The sequence below is a fragment of the Sciurus vulgaris genome, assembly GCF_902686455.1.
Source record: "Sciurus vulgaris genome assembly, chromosome: 4".
NCBI lineage: Eukaryota > Metazoa > Chordata > Mammalia > Rodentia > Sciuridae > Sciurus > Sciurus vulgaris.
In genome coordinates, this window is record NC_136464.1 from 44,713,821 (window position 1) to 44,729,962 (window position 16,142).

General features: G+C 36.2%; 1 protein-coding gene across 11 annotated transcripts in view; it reads right to left on the bottom strand.

Annotated features, from left to right (window-relative positions):
* NRG3 (neuregulin 3) overlaps positions 1 to 16,142 on the bottom strand; it is a 1,042,207-nt gene that overhangs the window by 9,753 nt on the left and 1,016,312 nt on the right. For 4 of the 11 annotated variants that reach the window (XM_079136076.1, XM_079136073.1, XM_079136077.1 and 1 more), the window contains 2 exons: positions 7,502 to 7,635; positions 3,044 to 3,217 (listed from right to left, as the gene is read on the bottom strand). In XM_079136076.1, coding sequence (XP_078992202.1) covers positions 3,044 to 3,217; positions 7,502 to 7,635 — 308 coding nt within the window. The remainder of the gene's footprint in view (positions 1 to 3,043; positions 3,218 to 7,501; positions 7,636 to 16,142) is intronic. The other 7 variants (XM_079136071.1, XM_079136079.1, XM_079136075.1 and 4 more) reach the window with 3 other exon arrangements.

A 16,142-nucleotide genomic window follows, 5' to 3' on the forward strand; every position in this document is an offset into this window, starting at 1 on the left:
GCCAGAAGTTTACGTGGGAGCTTAATTTCTAGAAGTGATTCTGACTTGGAAGACATTCAAGATCTATATTCTTTGAGAGTCAACTTTTTTGCTGGCTTGGTTCATAAGCCTGTTGCTTATTGCCTGTTATAAAAGTTTACACTGTCCTTCCTCATCCCTCACCAAAAAAATCACAGACACATTTTCTCTGTAAATATTAGTCAAAGCATGCTTCTGGAGAAGAGATTCCAAAAATTAGTTCCTTGGGTTGGTTCCCAGTAATTCAGGGGTCAGGTCAAGGAATCTATTTAAAGTCACTAGGTGACTTTAAGACCCAGTTGCAGAATAGTGTGGCATTAGAATGGATTGACTAAATTGAAGAAATCCACTTTTTCCCTGGAGCCATACGATCAGGTATTCTATTTACATATATGCCATGAATGTGACTTTCTTTACATACTTTTCCTGGTTTAGTCAGAAAGATTAGAATTCGATGTTCACTCATTGACTTGGGACTATGGATGCCACCTTGAGATAACTATTTAAACTCTACTATTTTTAGTATTCATTTATAAAATTCCCAAGGAATAACTGAAGTGTATTAAGCTCCTAGCTGGCTGTGGTATGAGCTCTGTATGTTGGATCCTACCTGCTTTTAAGATATTTATCTGACATCCATAAGTCTATTTCTTCTGGCCTATGAACATATTAGTTTGATTTGCCTGGCATAACCCAGTGCAAAGCTCCATGAGCCATTACCATGGGTATTTCAAATCATGGTTTCAATCAGGAAAAAGCGGCCTCAAGAATCTCCTCTTAACCTCCTCTCTTGCTCTCTGTTACATTAAGATAGGTGCTGGGTTCAAGCTGTGCTACAGTTTGTTCCAAGGAAAGAAGCCACATATCCTGGGAGCCTAACTAGCAGACCGTGACCACATGCTTGCTAAACAAGCAGCAGATGGTTGAGGGCTCTTACAAATTCATTCACATACCACCCACCCCACTCCATCCCAGACTCAGGCCAGATTTGAAGAGGGCCTTTAGCTGTGAAATTCTATTACCAATCCCATTTCCAGTCCAGAGAGAGAGAGAGTGTCAGTCCCCCTGGAGTAGAAAATAGCTGTTTTTAAGAACTGAGAATGAGATTGCTCCCCGAGATTCATTGTGCTGAGCACACAGTGACTTATACTTAGAACCACCATTTATCAACATTGGGTGCATATCACACACGGAAAAATACATGTGGCCAGACAGCTGGAGAGAATATTCTCAACCAACGGGGACTGAACCAAAACAAAATCACTACTACAAGTCTCCCAGGAGGTAAAAGACACAGCATTGCTTGAACATGCAGTGGGAATGTCTGAGCCCTGGAAGATAGGCAAATATATGGTCTGGGCCTGGCATAGGCTCAGAGCATCTTCACACCTGGACCATGTGGGGTGAAAGACAGTATGGTCTGAGTTTCCTATCCATTCCCCAAAATTTATGAAGTTGATTTTTCCCTTATCCATTTTCATTCTAACATTCACTTTAAGGGGGAAGAAAGTATATATGTGCATATACACACACACTTACATATTCCTAAAAGGCAGCATTACTGATTTATTAAAAGAGAGCAATTAGGAAACATTATCTTCTATAATTCATACTGAATTCAAGTCCCTCTTTTTGAGATAAGGCCAAGAAAAATGCATACTACTTCTTGAGTTGCATTATACATTTTGGACAACTAACTAGGCTGTTTATGTTGAATTTGCAACTGTCACCCTAAATCTGTACCAAATGCATTTTACAGTCCATTTGGAATTGCTTCAAAATTACAAAACTTAGCCACAGGCTATTTATGTCCTATCTTTTAGTCTTCTTAAAGAAATCTGTTGCTAAGTTTTGTCAGACAGGGCACCACTGTATCTACTGCATGCCTAAAAGGAAAGAGAAAGCTAAGGCTCGGTGCTAGACTTCCTACCTGATTTGATCTTCAGCTTAATCACCCTGGCCAAGGCAACAGAGAAACCTGGCCTGCGTCATTCAAGACAGACAAAAACTAAGTAGAAAAATTTAGAACCTGGCTTGAGTGAGGGAACTGATTCCTGCAATTTCTGGAGTAAATTCTGATTCCCTTGCTCTTGAAATTAATGACAACATTATGACAATGACTGTGACAATAAGCACCAGTACTACTTCTGTGAGTACTGTGTTTCAGATATAAGTTATTTATACACATTTAAGACAAAATTTTACAAGCCCCAGGAGGCTTAAGTTCAAATGAACCTCAAACTAGATGATAAAGTGTTCTCAAATTCACACAGCAGTAAGGGACAAGGATATGATTTGAACTCCAGGCAATTTAAACAAGGGCCTCCATGTTAGGTTTAATGGTTGATGCTAACTAGGTTTGTGATGGCTAAAATTCACTCCACTCACTATGCCTTGAGCCCCTTGAGGGTCTGTGTCCACCAGAGAAAGGGGCGCCTTTGGCACTGTAAGGAGCAGCAGCCAGGATGTCGAAAGCCCATCCTTCCATCCCTGTACCATGAATAATTAAGAGATATGAGTTCCATAGTTGTACTGTGACTTTATGTTCTTAACATTGACCTAAATTCTCCATTTAGGAATGCTAGATGAAAGATTGTAAATATTTTATATATTACATTTAAATGTTTATATTTATATACAATATAGGTATTGCTTAAGTTTTTATTCACAATAGTAGAAAATTAAGCAATGTTTTTCTAAATTACTGATGGATAAAGGGATATTTTAGTCCTCCTAAGAAATATCTCATTTTTATCAAACACAAATTTTCAGTTGTTTTAGCAACTATATGACATATTGCCCAGATACCTACACTGATTTTCTTCCTAATATTACACATTTTTTTAGTCTAACATTTCCCTTATACCTCTTTCCATCATAACTGTTCTTGTAAATTGGTTCAACCTTGTGGAACAAAGACAAAACTAAGCATAAATAGCCAGCTAATGATGAAATCAGTAACATGTAGCTCAAAACTATAGCACTCAAGACACCCTCCCTAAATTCCATTGCTTTTAAGACATACCCTTGGCAAGGTATTGTATCCTGGTCTGGGATCCTTGATTCTTCGAGTTGCTGATATGCTGGTCCCACAATTCCGCCCAGCCTACTTCGAGGTGAGGGGGGTGTCCTCCTGAAGGCATTCCTATGGAGCATCCCACTCCTTTGCCCTGGGCTACAGCAAGAGGAGAGACTCCTGCTGGATTGAAAGCGGGGAAAGAAACCAACAAACCAAAGAGATCATAGCAATAACTTCCAAGCAGGTGCTCAAACTTCTCAAACATTGCATGTGCACCCTGGTTTCCCAAAGTTCTAGGCCAGGCGCCATCCATGAGTACAGTAAATGCGCTTGGATGAGATCAGGAGTTGTCCAATTCATAGAAACTCAAAGACAAGTCCCTTTCTTTCTGACTTCCCACATTGGAACCCTACTGATGGAAATAATTGCTACTTTCCATCCAGAAATAAGAGGTGGGCTTAAATTCCCAAGGTTCTGATTCCTATCGACCTTGGTTATCTAAGACATAGTAGCTGTGTCTCTGATTGGAATAAAAGGAGGCCTTATTAGATAGAAGAATTAAACACAGGAACTTCAGAAAGGATTTATGAAGAAATATTCACTTGTAAGTGATAGAATAAACAAACCGGACTTTAATTGGCATTCTTTCCTTAACATCTATGTTAAATTCTCAGTTCAGTGTCCCAGATTTTTATCAATCTTGAACTATTTTTGCATTTCATTTGCGGCATATAGCCAAATAACCATGTTTATAACCATATAAGTGAAATAGATCAGAGGCCTGAACAATATGAAAATACCATATGTAGTTTACATTAAACAAAAGAACTAGATTGTATTAAAAAATTTCAATTGCTAGCCAGGCACAGTGGTATGCCTGAAATGCCAGCTACTTGGAAGACAGAGAGAATCACAAGTTTGAGGTCAACCTGAGCAACTTAGACCCTGTGTCAAAATACAATTTAAATAGGGCTGGAGATGTCACTTGCACGTCTAGCATGTGAGAGACCCTGGGTCCTTTCCTTAGTTCCCACCCCAAAAATAAAATTTGCTGATTTGGCTCATTACCTATTCCATGCAGATTCCCACCTTTATCCCCTGAATTGACCAAAGCATACAGTGGTGAGAACTTTGTTCATTTTTAGTCATTTCATGAGATGCTGATTTATGAGTTCAAATGTGTTCTGTCATGTTCAAATAAGTGAACTAATAATTGTGTGCATCCACATTACAACTGAAACATTACAACTGAAAATATCAGCATAACCACATTGACAAAGATAAAAAATATCCTCACAATTTCAATAAGTCTATCAAGTTGTAAAGGGGAGAGACTCTCCAAAGGAATTTCACCATATAGGTATATTATTTGGGTTGTCACTTTTCTCCCATCAATATTATGGTTATGTCCACTTGATGAATATAAAACAATTTTTTGGCATATATTGACATTTGAGTGCTAGCAACCACTCTTCTGGTTTTGGCAAGATAAGTGATCAAACTGTATAGAACTTCCTGAATTTATGCAGACATCAGATCATAACTGGCAACATTGTTACACTTTTACTGTGATATTTCTTGTATGCTGAGTGCTACATACATTTCTTGTATGCTGAGTGCAAGAAGGGGTGTCTAGTTAGGTCTCTAAGTCAGCAAGTTTAAGGAGTTCTCTAATAGGAACTATTGTTTCCCTCCCTCCCTACTTCTATCTACCATCCCCTGACAATCGAAGAGTCTGTCAGGTATAGGGATCTGGGTGCTAGAGTATGCTAAGTCTAGGTATAAATCTCAGGACTGTATATTACTAGAAGCATGATGCTGGGGTTGGTACTGGTACCAGATTTGGAGGTAAACAAATGCCACTTTAATTTCAGTAAACTGAGGTTTTACAATTTAAAAGGTATAGCTTTTGTATTTGAGAGGGGGGGACAAAAAAGAGACTATTGTCCCTACCACTACTAATGATGGTCTCTGCTAACAATGGGAAGCTTTTACTTTCCTGATTGAAGGGCCAAGGAGAGAGAGATGTAAGGATAAGGTCACCTGGCAGGGTCTGTAGCCCCAGAAGACAGAGGTTGCTGAGGCCACCAACCAGGAAAGGGCAGAGGTGCCTCCGCCTTCTCCAATTGAACCAACAGAAGCCAGGGGACAAAGCAGCCTGAAGCTCTCCTGCTACACAGGGAGAGGTAGAGACCAATGCATAGCGGTGGGAGCAGGGAGCAGCAAAAGGAAGGTATCAGTATCAAGCTTATTTTTTTTCCCATGGGATTAGTATAGAAGCTAAAAAAGGTAAAATATGTGAATCTTTAATGTGGATCCTGGAAAATATCAGGTGCTCAAAAGAAAGTTTTCCTACTGTTCCTCTGCCACCACTGGCAAAGAATCCTAATCATTGAAAGCCCTGGAGTCCTGTCAACATAGAAAAACCTATATATTTACTTTCTATGAGTAAGTTAGATTGCCAAAATGTGCAATAACGATGGCCTGGTAGATTTCTTTTTTAAACAGGTGGGATTTTTTTTTTTTGAACTAAACATTAGAAATAATGGCTTTGTTTCATAAATAAGTTATCCAAATGAGCCATATTTTTAGTGCGCAAAAAGAAATTAATTATTCATAGCTTGCCAAACTGTCACAACAGCAAAGTCTACCCATAGAAAACAGTAACCCATTTAGACTGCATAATAGACTGCATCTACTGGTCAATCAACTATTCAGGGCTTCTAACCCAGTGGCATTCAGGAAGTTATAGAGCAGTTTGTAGAATATATAAATCAGTGACCAGGTTATCAATCATGAAAATGTTTAAGTCTATTGCATGTTTTACAAAAAAAAAAACAAACTATGATATGTTAACTATAATTTACAAAGTTATAGAAGCACTTTATAAATCACCCCTTGTCTATCTATCAGGACACAATGTATGCCAACAGATACTGCAATGTCATTGAGCTGAACATAAAGGACAGTTTCTTAAAGATGTCCTTATTTAATTTGTGAGTGTCTCTTAAAAACCAGTGTAGAAGCCAAGTTTCAGAGGAAACAAAAAGAACCAGGGTACTTCAGCTCCAATATAGTAGCACTGAAGATTTTTAAAAATCTCAAATGATGACAATTCAGTACTACAGTGATATACTAAACTCCTTTACTTGACTGGATGGAATACTATTTTCACAGATGTTCTAATCGACCGGGAGAAATTCTGTTCAGGTGAAAATATCCACGTTCTACAAGGATGGGAATTTTGCACTTAAGTCTGTTAAAGTGAAATGCTCTTTCCACAGGGAAGTACTCTGTAAGTGCAACAAATCATAGAAACTAATATTTGAGTTTAAGATACTTAAACCCTTGGCATTTCAGTCTCTATCAAATGGAAGTAAAATTAATAATATGTTGAGAATTACTGTGAGAATGATTGAAAATTTCAACCTAAGTGTGGCCACAAACAGGAAAGTCCTTTCCATAAGATTCATTAAGAAGTGAAGGAAAAGATTGTTTCCTTTCATGAAGTGTGTTTCTGATGGGGTCATGTGCAAAGTGCTGCTGAGAGATGTGAAACCAAAAGATTGATAACATTTATCTGATTGCTAAGAATACCTTACTATTTACTCTTCACTTCAAAAACTTTCAATTTATTTCATTTTATTATATATAATATATAATTATATATGTTTGAATATATAATCTACAGTAGATGCTATAATCTATAGCAGTTACTATAGATTGAAAAATAAGCTTGAGTCTTTGGATAATTTGTGCAATTCCCAAAGATCGAAAAATGTCCATTTTGACACATATGAAAATACTATCTACTCTCACATTATTTCCAACAAACTTCACCACTTGGTTTGGAACAGATACCTTCCATTTTTTGGAGTACAAGAACCTCATGTATCAAGCACAAAAGAGTTAGAAGATGCTAAAGAACATGTTCAGCTTCAGAATGCCATGAAATATATTTTCCTTTCTTTCTTAAAGACCCAATTGCTGGGGTCAGCTTGCAAAAGAGTGCCACTTCATTGACTATAGAATGTCTTAGAGAAGGTTCGCCAGGATTTCCCCCTGGAAAACTTTCTTTTGTGAGGACCATGTTGGAACACATGAAGCGTCTCACACCAGCTGCCTAGGGGAGAATTAGACATTTGTTTTGCCAGTAGTGATGAGGCAGGCTAGGAAAACTCATGTTTTTAATAGTTTTTAAGAATGCAATTGTTCCATTCACTGGTCTATGCCTATAGCTCTGATGGGTGTTGTTAATGGTTCCTTCAGGGTCTTCTAGGGGCAATGTTGCCTGCTAGGGAAGTCAGTGTCTTTTGTTTATCTGCTGTGAGCTGCTTGAATATCTCCTCCATGGAGAACCATAGGAGAATCGAGAGAATCATCCCCACACCCATGTTCCATTCCTTGGCGTGTGTCCCCTATGTACACGATGTGAGCAAACCCACTCCCACCATGGTCAGCTACCTGTACCTGTGGTGTTTGACAGATTGGCTTCCTCTGTCAGGAGAAGGTACCTCAGGGAATGACTGGGGGCCACCAAAACTTGACTCCATCATTTTCTCCAGTGCAGTCACAGGATGCCTTTCCGCCTTTGAATACTGTAGGAAATCACAAGCAGAGTTGAACTGGAGGTACATTATGAGAAGAGGGCTGACAACCTGAGAGTTAGGCATCAAAAGTTACAGAACGCCGATTTTGCCTGGGTCCTAACCAGGCCATCGATAGTGACTCACGCATCCCATTTCTTATACACTGAATATGAACATAGACCCCTCGGTCTTCTCTGAGATTAGATAAGGGCCATTGAAGAACAATCCCGGATCGGTCGTCTTAATGCACTCCACATCCATGGCACATGGTGTCTGATAGCCAAAAGGCACAGACAAGTATATTTTATTTCATGCAGTTTACATAAAAATAAAATAGTTGGGCTACTAATAGAGATCTGATAGATACTGATGTTAGGAAACTTCTAACATTTTGAGAATTGTAGAGGACATTGATTCAGATACCTCTCCCTACCACATTCCACTGCTCTTTCACCATTACCAGATAATTACTATGTGTGAATTTCACTCTTTATGGTTCCTAACCCTTGGTTTTACCTTTGACTCCACCTCATGAGGCACAGGAATATGAAGAAGATGAGCTTTAAGATGTTTGAGTTTTTTTTAGGAATATTATTTCTGAACCAGAAGAAAAAAGTATCAGGAAAGGAGACTCGTACAGCTTGACCCATGTGCTACTGGTAGTAGCTTTCTGGAGTTTCATCCTTACAAAGAATTTAAGATCATGTATGATATAAGAATGATAAAGAATTAAGTAACCAGAAGAAAAATGAATCCAAGAGCACAGAGTGAGCTATATTTGATTATGAACTCATTGTAAGAATGGAGGTTTTAAGATTGAAACATGAAACTAATTTCAACATGGCTGGAAATTCAAACAAGAATGAATAGACCAGAGAAAAGAGAGATGCAAATTTTAAGAAAAGTAAACAACCTCTCTCCCCCAAAAATATCCTGGCTATAGTTGAGAACAGTGTTAGAATAAAATGTGAATGCTGGCTAATTTTATGGACCTATAAAATATATATGTACACATATTCGGAGATATAAAGAGAAATAAATTGAAACCCTAATTCAAAAACTAATAAAGAGGGTGTATGACAAAGAGAATGGTAAATTGGAAATAAAAATGCAGGGATAAGAGGAACTATCAATGATGACAATAGCTGGGGATAATTAGATTTGACTATTAAGAGATATTCGCACACTGACAATAAATTCAGTCACCTATGTGAAAGCACATTTGAAAGCAACAGTGGAAAAGAACAAATAGGATGAGTGATGACACCCCAAATTATAGAAAAGATAACTTATAAAGTAATAGTACCAAGTAAAATATAATGCCATGCCAAATTTGTTCTAAAAGAGACCAAGATGGATATTTCATTTTAATAGAAGGAAATATTTAGCATATTTATAATTTTTTTTTTATCTAAACAGCTTCAAAAATACAAAGTGAAATTAATGGCATTGCTTGAAGAACATGAGACACACTCAAACGAGTTGAGCACTTTAACTACCTGTTACAGAAACACAGGAAGCACCCAAGTCAGGAAAAATAGTTAAAGTATAAACATGCTGTTGCAACTATTATCCATGAAAGTAAATGTTTTCCACCTTTAAGAGCTACATGAAAACAAAATAATAATGAACATATTAGAAAAAATATTGGATATTGGGATAAAGGTGTTGGAGTAAAGATCTTCATTGTGAAAGGCTTTCTCAACTAGCCCTCAAATCAGAAACCATTACACTTTTGATATTTTGACTGCTCATGATGTACTTATAGGAAGGTATGCAACTGCACTCAGTAAGGGATGACAGAAATTGAAATTTCAAGAATATCTGCTAAAGTACACACTCTAATCCTAGCCACACAGGAGGCTGAGGCAGGAGGACTGCAAATATTAGGCCAGCCTAATATCCAGACCTTAGGAGACCCTGTCTCAAAATAAAACATAGAAAGGGCTGGGATATGGCTCAGTGGTAAAGTGCCCCTGGGTTCAATCTCCAGTACCGAAAAAGAAAACAGAGAGGGAGAGAGAGAACAAAAAGAATATCTGGGAAAGGCAGAATGGATAGTAAATTTTGGGGAAACAAATCAGCAATGTTTTTCAAAATTTTAAACACATGCACTCTGCAATCTAAAAGATTTCTTCTGGCAATTTTCTCAATGACATATATGGAAAAGTGTAATGTAATTCTTTAGGTATATCAGTAGTACAATTTTTAGTACCCAAAAAGAACATTATAAAGGAGAAACAAGAGTACTGTGGAGACATTGAAAAGATACAAATAAGGTACAGAAAAGTATACATATGAATCCATTTGTATAAGTAATGAAAATGCAATACATGGATATGCATTGTTGAATGTGTTAATGCACATTTAGCTTTGTGTTTATATGCATTTTATGAACATATACACATTTTTCTGTATGTGTTTTTCAATGCAACCACTCAGGTTGTGGATTTTTAAAAGCAAAATAAAGTGTTTACTATTAATTGAGTGATACCCTTAAAGAAAGCATAGTCACTACCTCATAATATAAGGTCAAAAATGGAGTACATGTATAACCGTGATCCCCTAAGACTGACAGCTGAAAAATGCCTATCACCTAGTGATACCATAACATAATAGTGCAAATATTACTCATGTTTACAGTGATGCTGGTGTGAACAAACCTGCACTGCCAGCTGTGTAAAAGTATAGAGTGTGCAAATTTTACATAATTGATAATAAAGACTGGTAGTGTTTAGATATTTGCTATACCATACTTTTTAATCATTATTTTGGAATGTAATCCATATATACATACACACACACATACGTACAAGTTTACTGTAAAACAGTATTTTATGCCTGCAGCAGCCACATAAGTCTTGTGTTTATCACACCTCTTGATTGTATCAAGATACCATGCCAAGTGATTGACCTAAACCAACTAGATTTGTGTTATTATACCCAAGGATATTTACATAATGATGAAATCACCTAATGCATTCCTCAGAAGGTGTCCCTATCACTGAGTGGCACATGACTGTATATAGTGAATACCTCTGGTGACTTGGGAAATGTCAAGGTTATCTTTTTAAGTTCACAGTTTTAAGTACAGGTTTCATTTTCAAGTACTTTCAAAATAAGCCACATAGTGGCAGTAATGACTACATCTTAAATGGAATCTGAATGCTACAAAAATGGACCTGTAGAAGCTGGCCAGGTTTTCTAAAACATAATAAATTGACACGGAATGAAAAGAATATATGGAGATAACTTGCAAAAGGTGATTGTTTTCAACAACCCCAAATAATGAAAATTTGATAATACCTCTTTGTGTACTTTGTTACTAATTAAAGTTGTGTCTTAAAAATTATCTGTGGGAAACGTCATATGAATAAATGTGTTTACTGAAGTGTAAACAGCATACTGAATTTTTTTATCTGACATCCAGGTTCTATAAAAGACCTATTAGAGTTGACTTACTTTTTCCCCAACTTCTACTTAATTGGTTTAGAAGATAAACCCAGATGTCACAGAAACAAGGAGGATGCTCTGAGTACATCCAGGGCAATGTAAGCAGGAAGGCTGCTCAGCCATTGCAGAGGTAGATCCTACAGCAACATCAGCCAAAAGACAGACTTTTCTAGAGAAATTGCTAAATCACTATGTCTGTAACCCACATCAAAAAGTCTAATTTGGTTTTTAGTCCCTTAGTTCAATGTCTGCTTTGAGTTCTGAGAGGGAGGACTTTATCCAGAATCTCAGGTGAAAGTCGTGAATAGAATCAACCTTTTACTTATTTTGCTTATTGATAAATATTTTCTAAAGCTTTTGTGGAATGCTTGGATTATTATACTACATAATTATTTTCACTTATGAAACAAATTTGTTTCAACATTTATTATCTTAGACTTTTTTCTTTCTCTTTTGGTACTTTATTTTAGTAACTGCATTTAACCTGAGATTCAGATTTAAATTGCTGGTATTCCTATCCAGGGTTGATTGAGATATGTGGGAATATTAAAGATATAATAATTTTGCAGTCCTCCAAGTTGACATTTCACGCATATTGGCTCAAAATGAACATTAGAGATAGCTTCTAATTTCAGCTCTGACAAGAGCTTTAAAGTCATCATTCCTGTGCAAGAATAATAGAAGAAAACAACTACAAAAGAAGTGAAAATTAATGACCATTCTTGTATACATCAGATACTTGAGTTGTAGGGTAGGTAAACCATTACCCTGAGTCTGGAAAGACGAGAGCTACAAAGATAGCCAAGAGCCAAGATAGGCTTACATTTACCTGTAGCAGAATCTACTGGAAACTAAATTGGTAGGAATGCTTAAGCAGTATTTGGGGGGAGGGGTCTTGAGATTAAACCCAGGGGTGCATAACCACTGGGCTACATCCTCAGCCATTTTTGAGGGAGGGTTTCACCTGGTTGCTGAGGCCTCGCCTTGAATTTGCAATCCTCTTGCCTCAGCCTCTGGAGTCACCAGGATTATAGGCATGTGCCACCACACCCAGTTTAATCAGTAATTTTGAGTTGCTGAAATCCATGTAGTCACAACAATTAGAGCTAGGATCATGTGGGGGCTGCTGTCTCATGGAAGGTACTCTTCTTTCATGGGATTTTACCTCTAGGAACTATACTACAATCTCACAGAAATCCAAAGGTTATCATATGCCTCTGCGATTAAAAGGGAAAGATAACCATTTTGAAACATACAGCATGCTCTATAACAACTGCCTGCATTTCAGTGGAAAATAAGAACTCGCCAAAGCCTATTTCACCTAAAGAAAGGGCATTTCCAACTCCACACCCCTGTCCCTGAAGGATCCATAGCATTCCTGTCTCACATAACAGTAGGAAAAGGCAAAGAAGCACTTGTGAAGGACAGGGCTCAGGAACACAAGCCCACTGAAAATATGAAATATAATAAGATCACAGAAGAGAGTTCCCTTCTACCATATCCACATGACTCCACTACAGTTGCAGAGGATTACAGCAGAAAAATTTGCAAGAGCACACTATTGTGTTCTTAAGGGAACCTAAACATCCAACAGAGATAAAAACCAAACAAGCAAAACAAACATCAGGGATTTGAAAGCCCCTGGCATCTATGGCTATAGTAAACATTAAGCCAAACCTAACATTAGCCAGATTAACATAAAACCTTACACGGAAGGTCTATTTACCTTAGTTCCTACTCCCAAATGTAGTTATGTTCATTCCACCTTTGAACAAAACATAAGGTATGCTAAAAGACGAGAGAAAACAATGGAAAAAAAAAAATACAGAACTCATATCAGAGAGATGTTGGTATGATCAAACAGGGGATTTAAGCATGAAAAATGTGGTAAGGACTTTACAGGAAGAAAACAGACAACATGGAAGAACAGATGGGCACCATAAGTATAGAAATGGAAACTTTAATCAGTAGTCAAAAGAAATTAGAGAAATAAAAAAAACACTGTAATAAGGGCTGGGGGTGTGGCTAAGTGGAAGAGTCCTTGCGTAGCATGCATGAGGCCCTGGATTCAATCCCAAGCACCACAGAAAACATTATAATGGAAAAAAGAAGCACCACTTGAGAGGATTATCAACAGAACCAAAGACAAAATACTCATACACACACAACAATATTCAAAACATATGACCTAAGCATGATTAAAATAACAGAAGAGAGAAAATGTAGCAGGAAAAAAAAAATTGAAATAATGATGATTGAATTTTTCAATTAATAATGAAAACCACACCACAGATCAAGGAAGTATATAGCATACTTAAACTACACAGGTTAAATCCCCAAAACCCAATATGATGACATATAATGTTTAAAAAACTGGGGGAATATAGTCTTACCTATAAAAGAAAAAGGTTAGGAAATACAGCAGGCTTCTAATTAGAAGCCAAGCAAACAATAAGGCAAAAGATTGAAACATGTAAAGAGGTAAAAGAAACAACAACAAAAAAAAAACTAGAATTTTCACAGACAATAAAACCAGGAAATTCGTCATAAGCAGACCTGTCCTGCAATAATTCTACAAGAAGTTCTTCAAAGAGAATGAAAATTATGTAGGTCAGTAACATAACTCTACAGAAAGGAAGAAAAAATGTCAGAAAAATAATAAATGAAAATAAATTTAAAAGTTTTCATTTTTCTTAATAGAAAAATATTCAAAATAGCAATAGCAATGTATTATGTGATTGTCACAAATTATTGACAAATTTCATAAAGTATTGGGAATATTTGTTAAAGTGTATATAGTAGTTATAAAGTAGTAAATTATTATTTTAAAGTGAACTTAGATATATTGTAAGTGTATTTTCAATTCTTGAGCAACCACTAAAAAGTAAAAAGTAAAATTGATATGATGAGAAGGGAGGAAAATGAATAATAGAATGATAAAAACAAAGTGTAAACATAGATTTTGTTTTAAAAAAAGGACATAATGTTTATGAGAAAAACTTTAAAGACACATGAGTAAAGTGGCCACCAGGCTAACACTGATCCTAAAGAAGCTGAAGTAGCTCTATTTCAAAACAAAATTTCAGGTAAAAGAAGGATTAAAGAAGTATCATTCATAAATGAAAAGGTGTCAATTCTCCAAGAACATAAAATACTTAGAACCTAACAAGAGAGCATCAAAAGGCATAAAGGAAAACTGAAAGAAAGATAAAGAGGTATCAAACTTCCATCTATCAGTAATTCACAGATCTGTCAGGCAGAATAATCAGTACAAATGTTATTGACCTGAACAGTATTTTCAATCAAGTTGATGTTTGTGGAATGTTACTTCCAATGCAGTAAATTACAAATGTTTCTCAAGCTAACATAGAACATGAACGAAGATAAAGTATGCCTTACAAAATTTAAAATGAATTTTAAAAGCATGTTTTCAGGGTACATTGGAAATAAGCTAGGGATTAGTACAGAAAATTAAATAATCCCCAACTATTTGGAGATTCAAGAATATACTTGTAAATAACAAAAGTGCCAAATAATAAGTCTTAACAGAAATTTAAAAATATATCTAAATAGAACTTACCAAAATTTGCATGAGGTAATACTAGCAGTGATTACAGAAAATTTTATAGCATTAAATCTTTATATTCAAAAAGATGAAAAAAAAGAAAGATCTAAAATCAATAATCTAAATTTCCACCTAAGCAAACTAGAAAACGAATAACAATTTAGACCTAAAACAAGCAGAAGAGAAAAATAGAGGAAAATCAACAAAAGAAAAATTGATTCTTTGAAAAGATCAATAGTGATCATTCTCTACTCAGACTAACTCAAGAGAAAAAGGGTTCAAATTACCATTAACAGGAAGAATAGTTGAAATGGACCAATTTATTAAAAGGCAGATACAAAATTTATATGAGGGAGTAGAGATAAGTGTAATAGTTCTAGATCTGTTAAAGAATTACAACTATTAACAATATTATTTGGAGTGCTGCCGGAAGGAATGCAGATTCTGACAAGGGAATCTGAGGTCTCACAAAGGTGAGATGGGAGTCAGGGGTCAGCTGCCCTAAGCAGCTTTGCAAATGATTGGAGTTTGTAAATCTGGAGGTAAAAGAACCACACACAAGCACTGTCCAACAAACTCATACAGCACAGAGGTACAGCACAGAGTCTGCTGAATATTTAGTCTGGAACTGAGCAATTAAATACATGGATGGCTCCAATCTTTCCCTAGTGGAGTGGGAATTTATAGATAAGCAATGAGTGGAGGCTAGGATGATCCTTGTAGCAATTGGTTAGCATTGTGGGGAGACATCAGCATGCACTCAGGTTTAACAAAATACAGAAATGATCACAAGATTTATAGAGGGTTTGTTTGTGAGAGACAGACAGATATTTAATCCAGAGAGCCCAGAAACAGACCTTTCCAATAGAAATGAGCTCTCCTGGCTCTGAGACCTTGTTTCCAGTAGCATTCTACAATGCTATTGGAGAAATATTTGAGTCTAAGATTGGAACAGGTAATATACCAAATAAGCCTGGAGCATCTTATAGTACTCAAGAACAATAAAAAATAACCTCAAAAACTGGTATGGCAATAACTTCTGATCCATTCTACTATGCACATATGTAACTGTATGACTGGTGGGATTCTACATCATGTATAGCCACAAAAATGAGAAATAATATATGATGTATCAAAGTGCATTCTGTCATGTTTAACTAATTAAAACAAATTTAAAAAATTAAACTGATATGGAATTAATAGCTTATACCAAAATGGGCAATTGAAAGATCTGTCAATAGTCGAAGCAAGAGTAACTTGAATACAAAATAAAGTTGTTATAAAATTCTTTGGATTATAAATCAAAGTATAAAGTAAGTATCCATGAGTTCATACTGATAACACAAATGATGGAATAAATTTAAAAGAGAGGGGAGAAGAAACAAGCCCTTTGGAGTATTATACAAATAATTTTTATAGATAGTCCATTTCAGGAAGAAAGATCATAATTCCTCATTCTTTAAATGTGGGCTATGCATAGTTACTTCCTTCCAAAGAA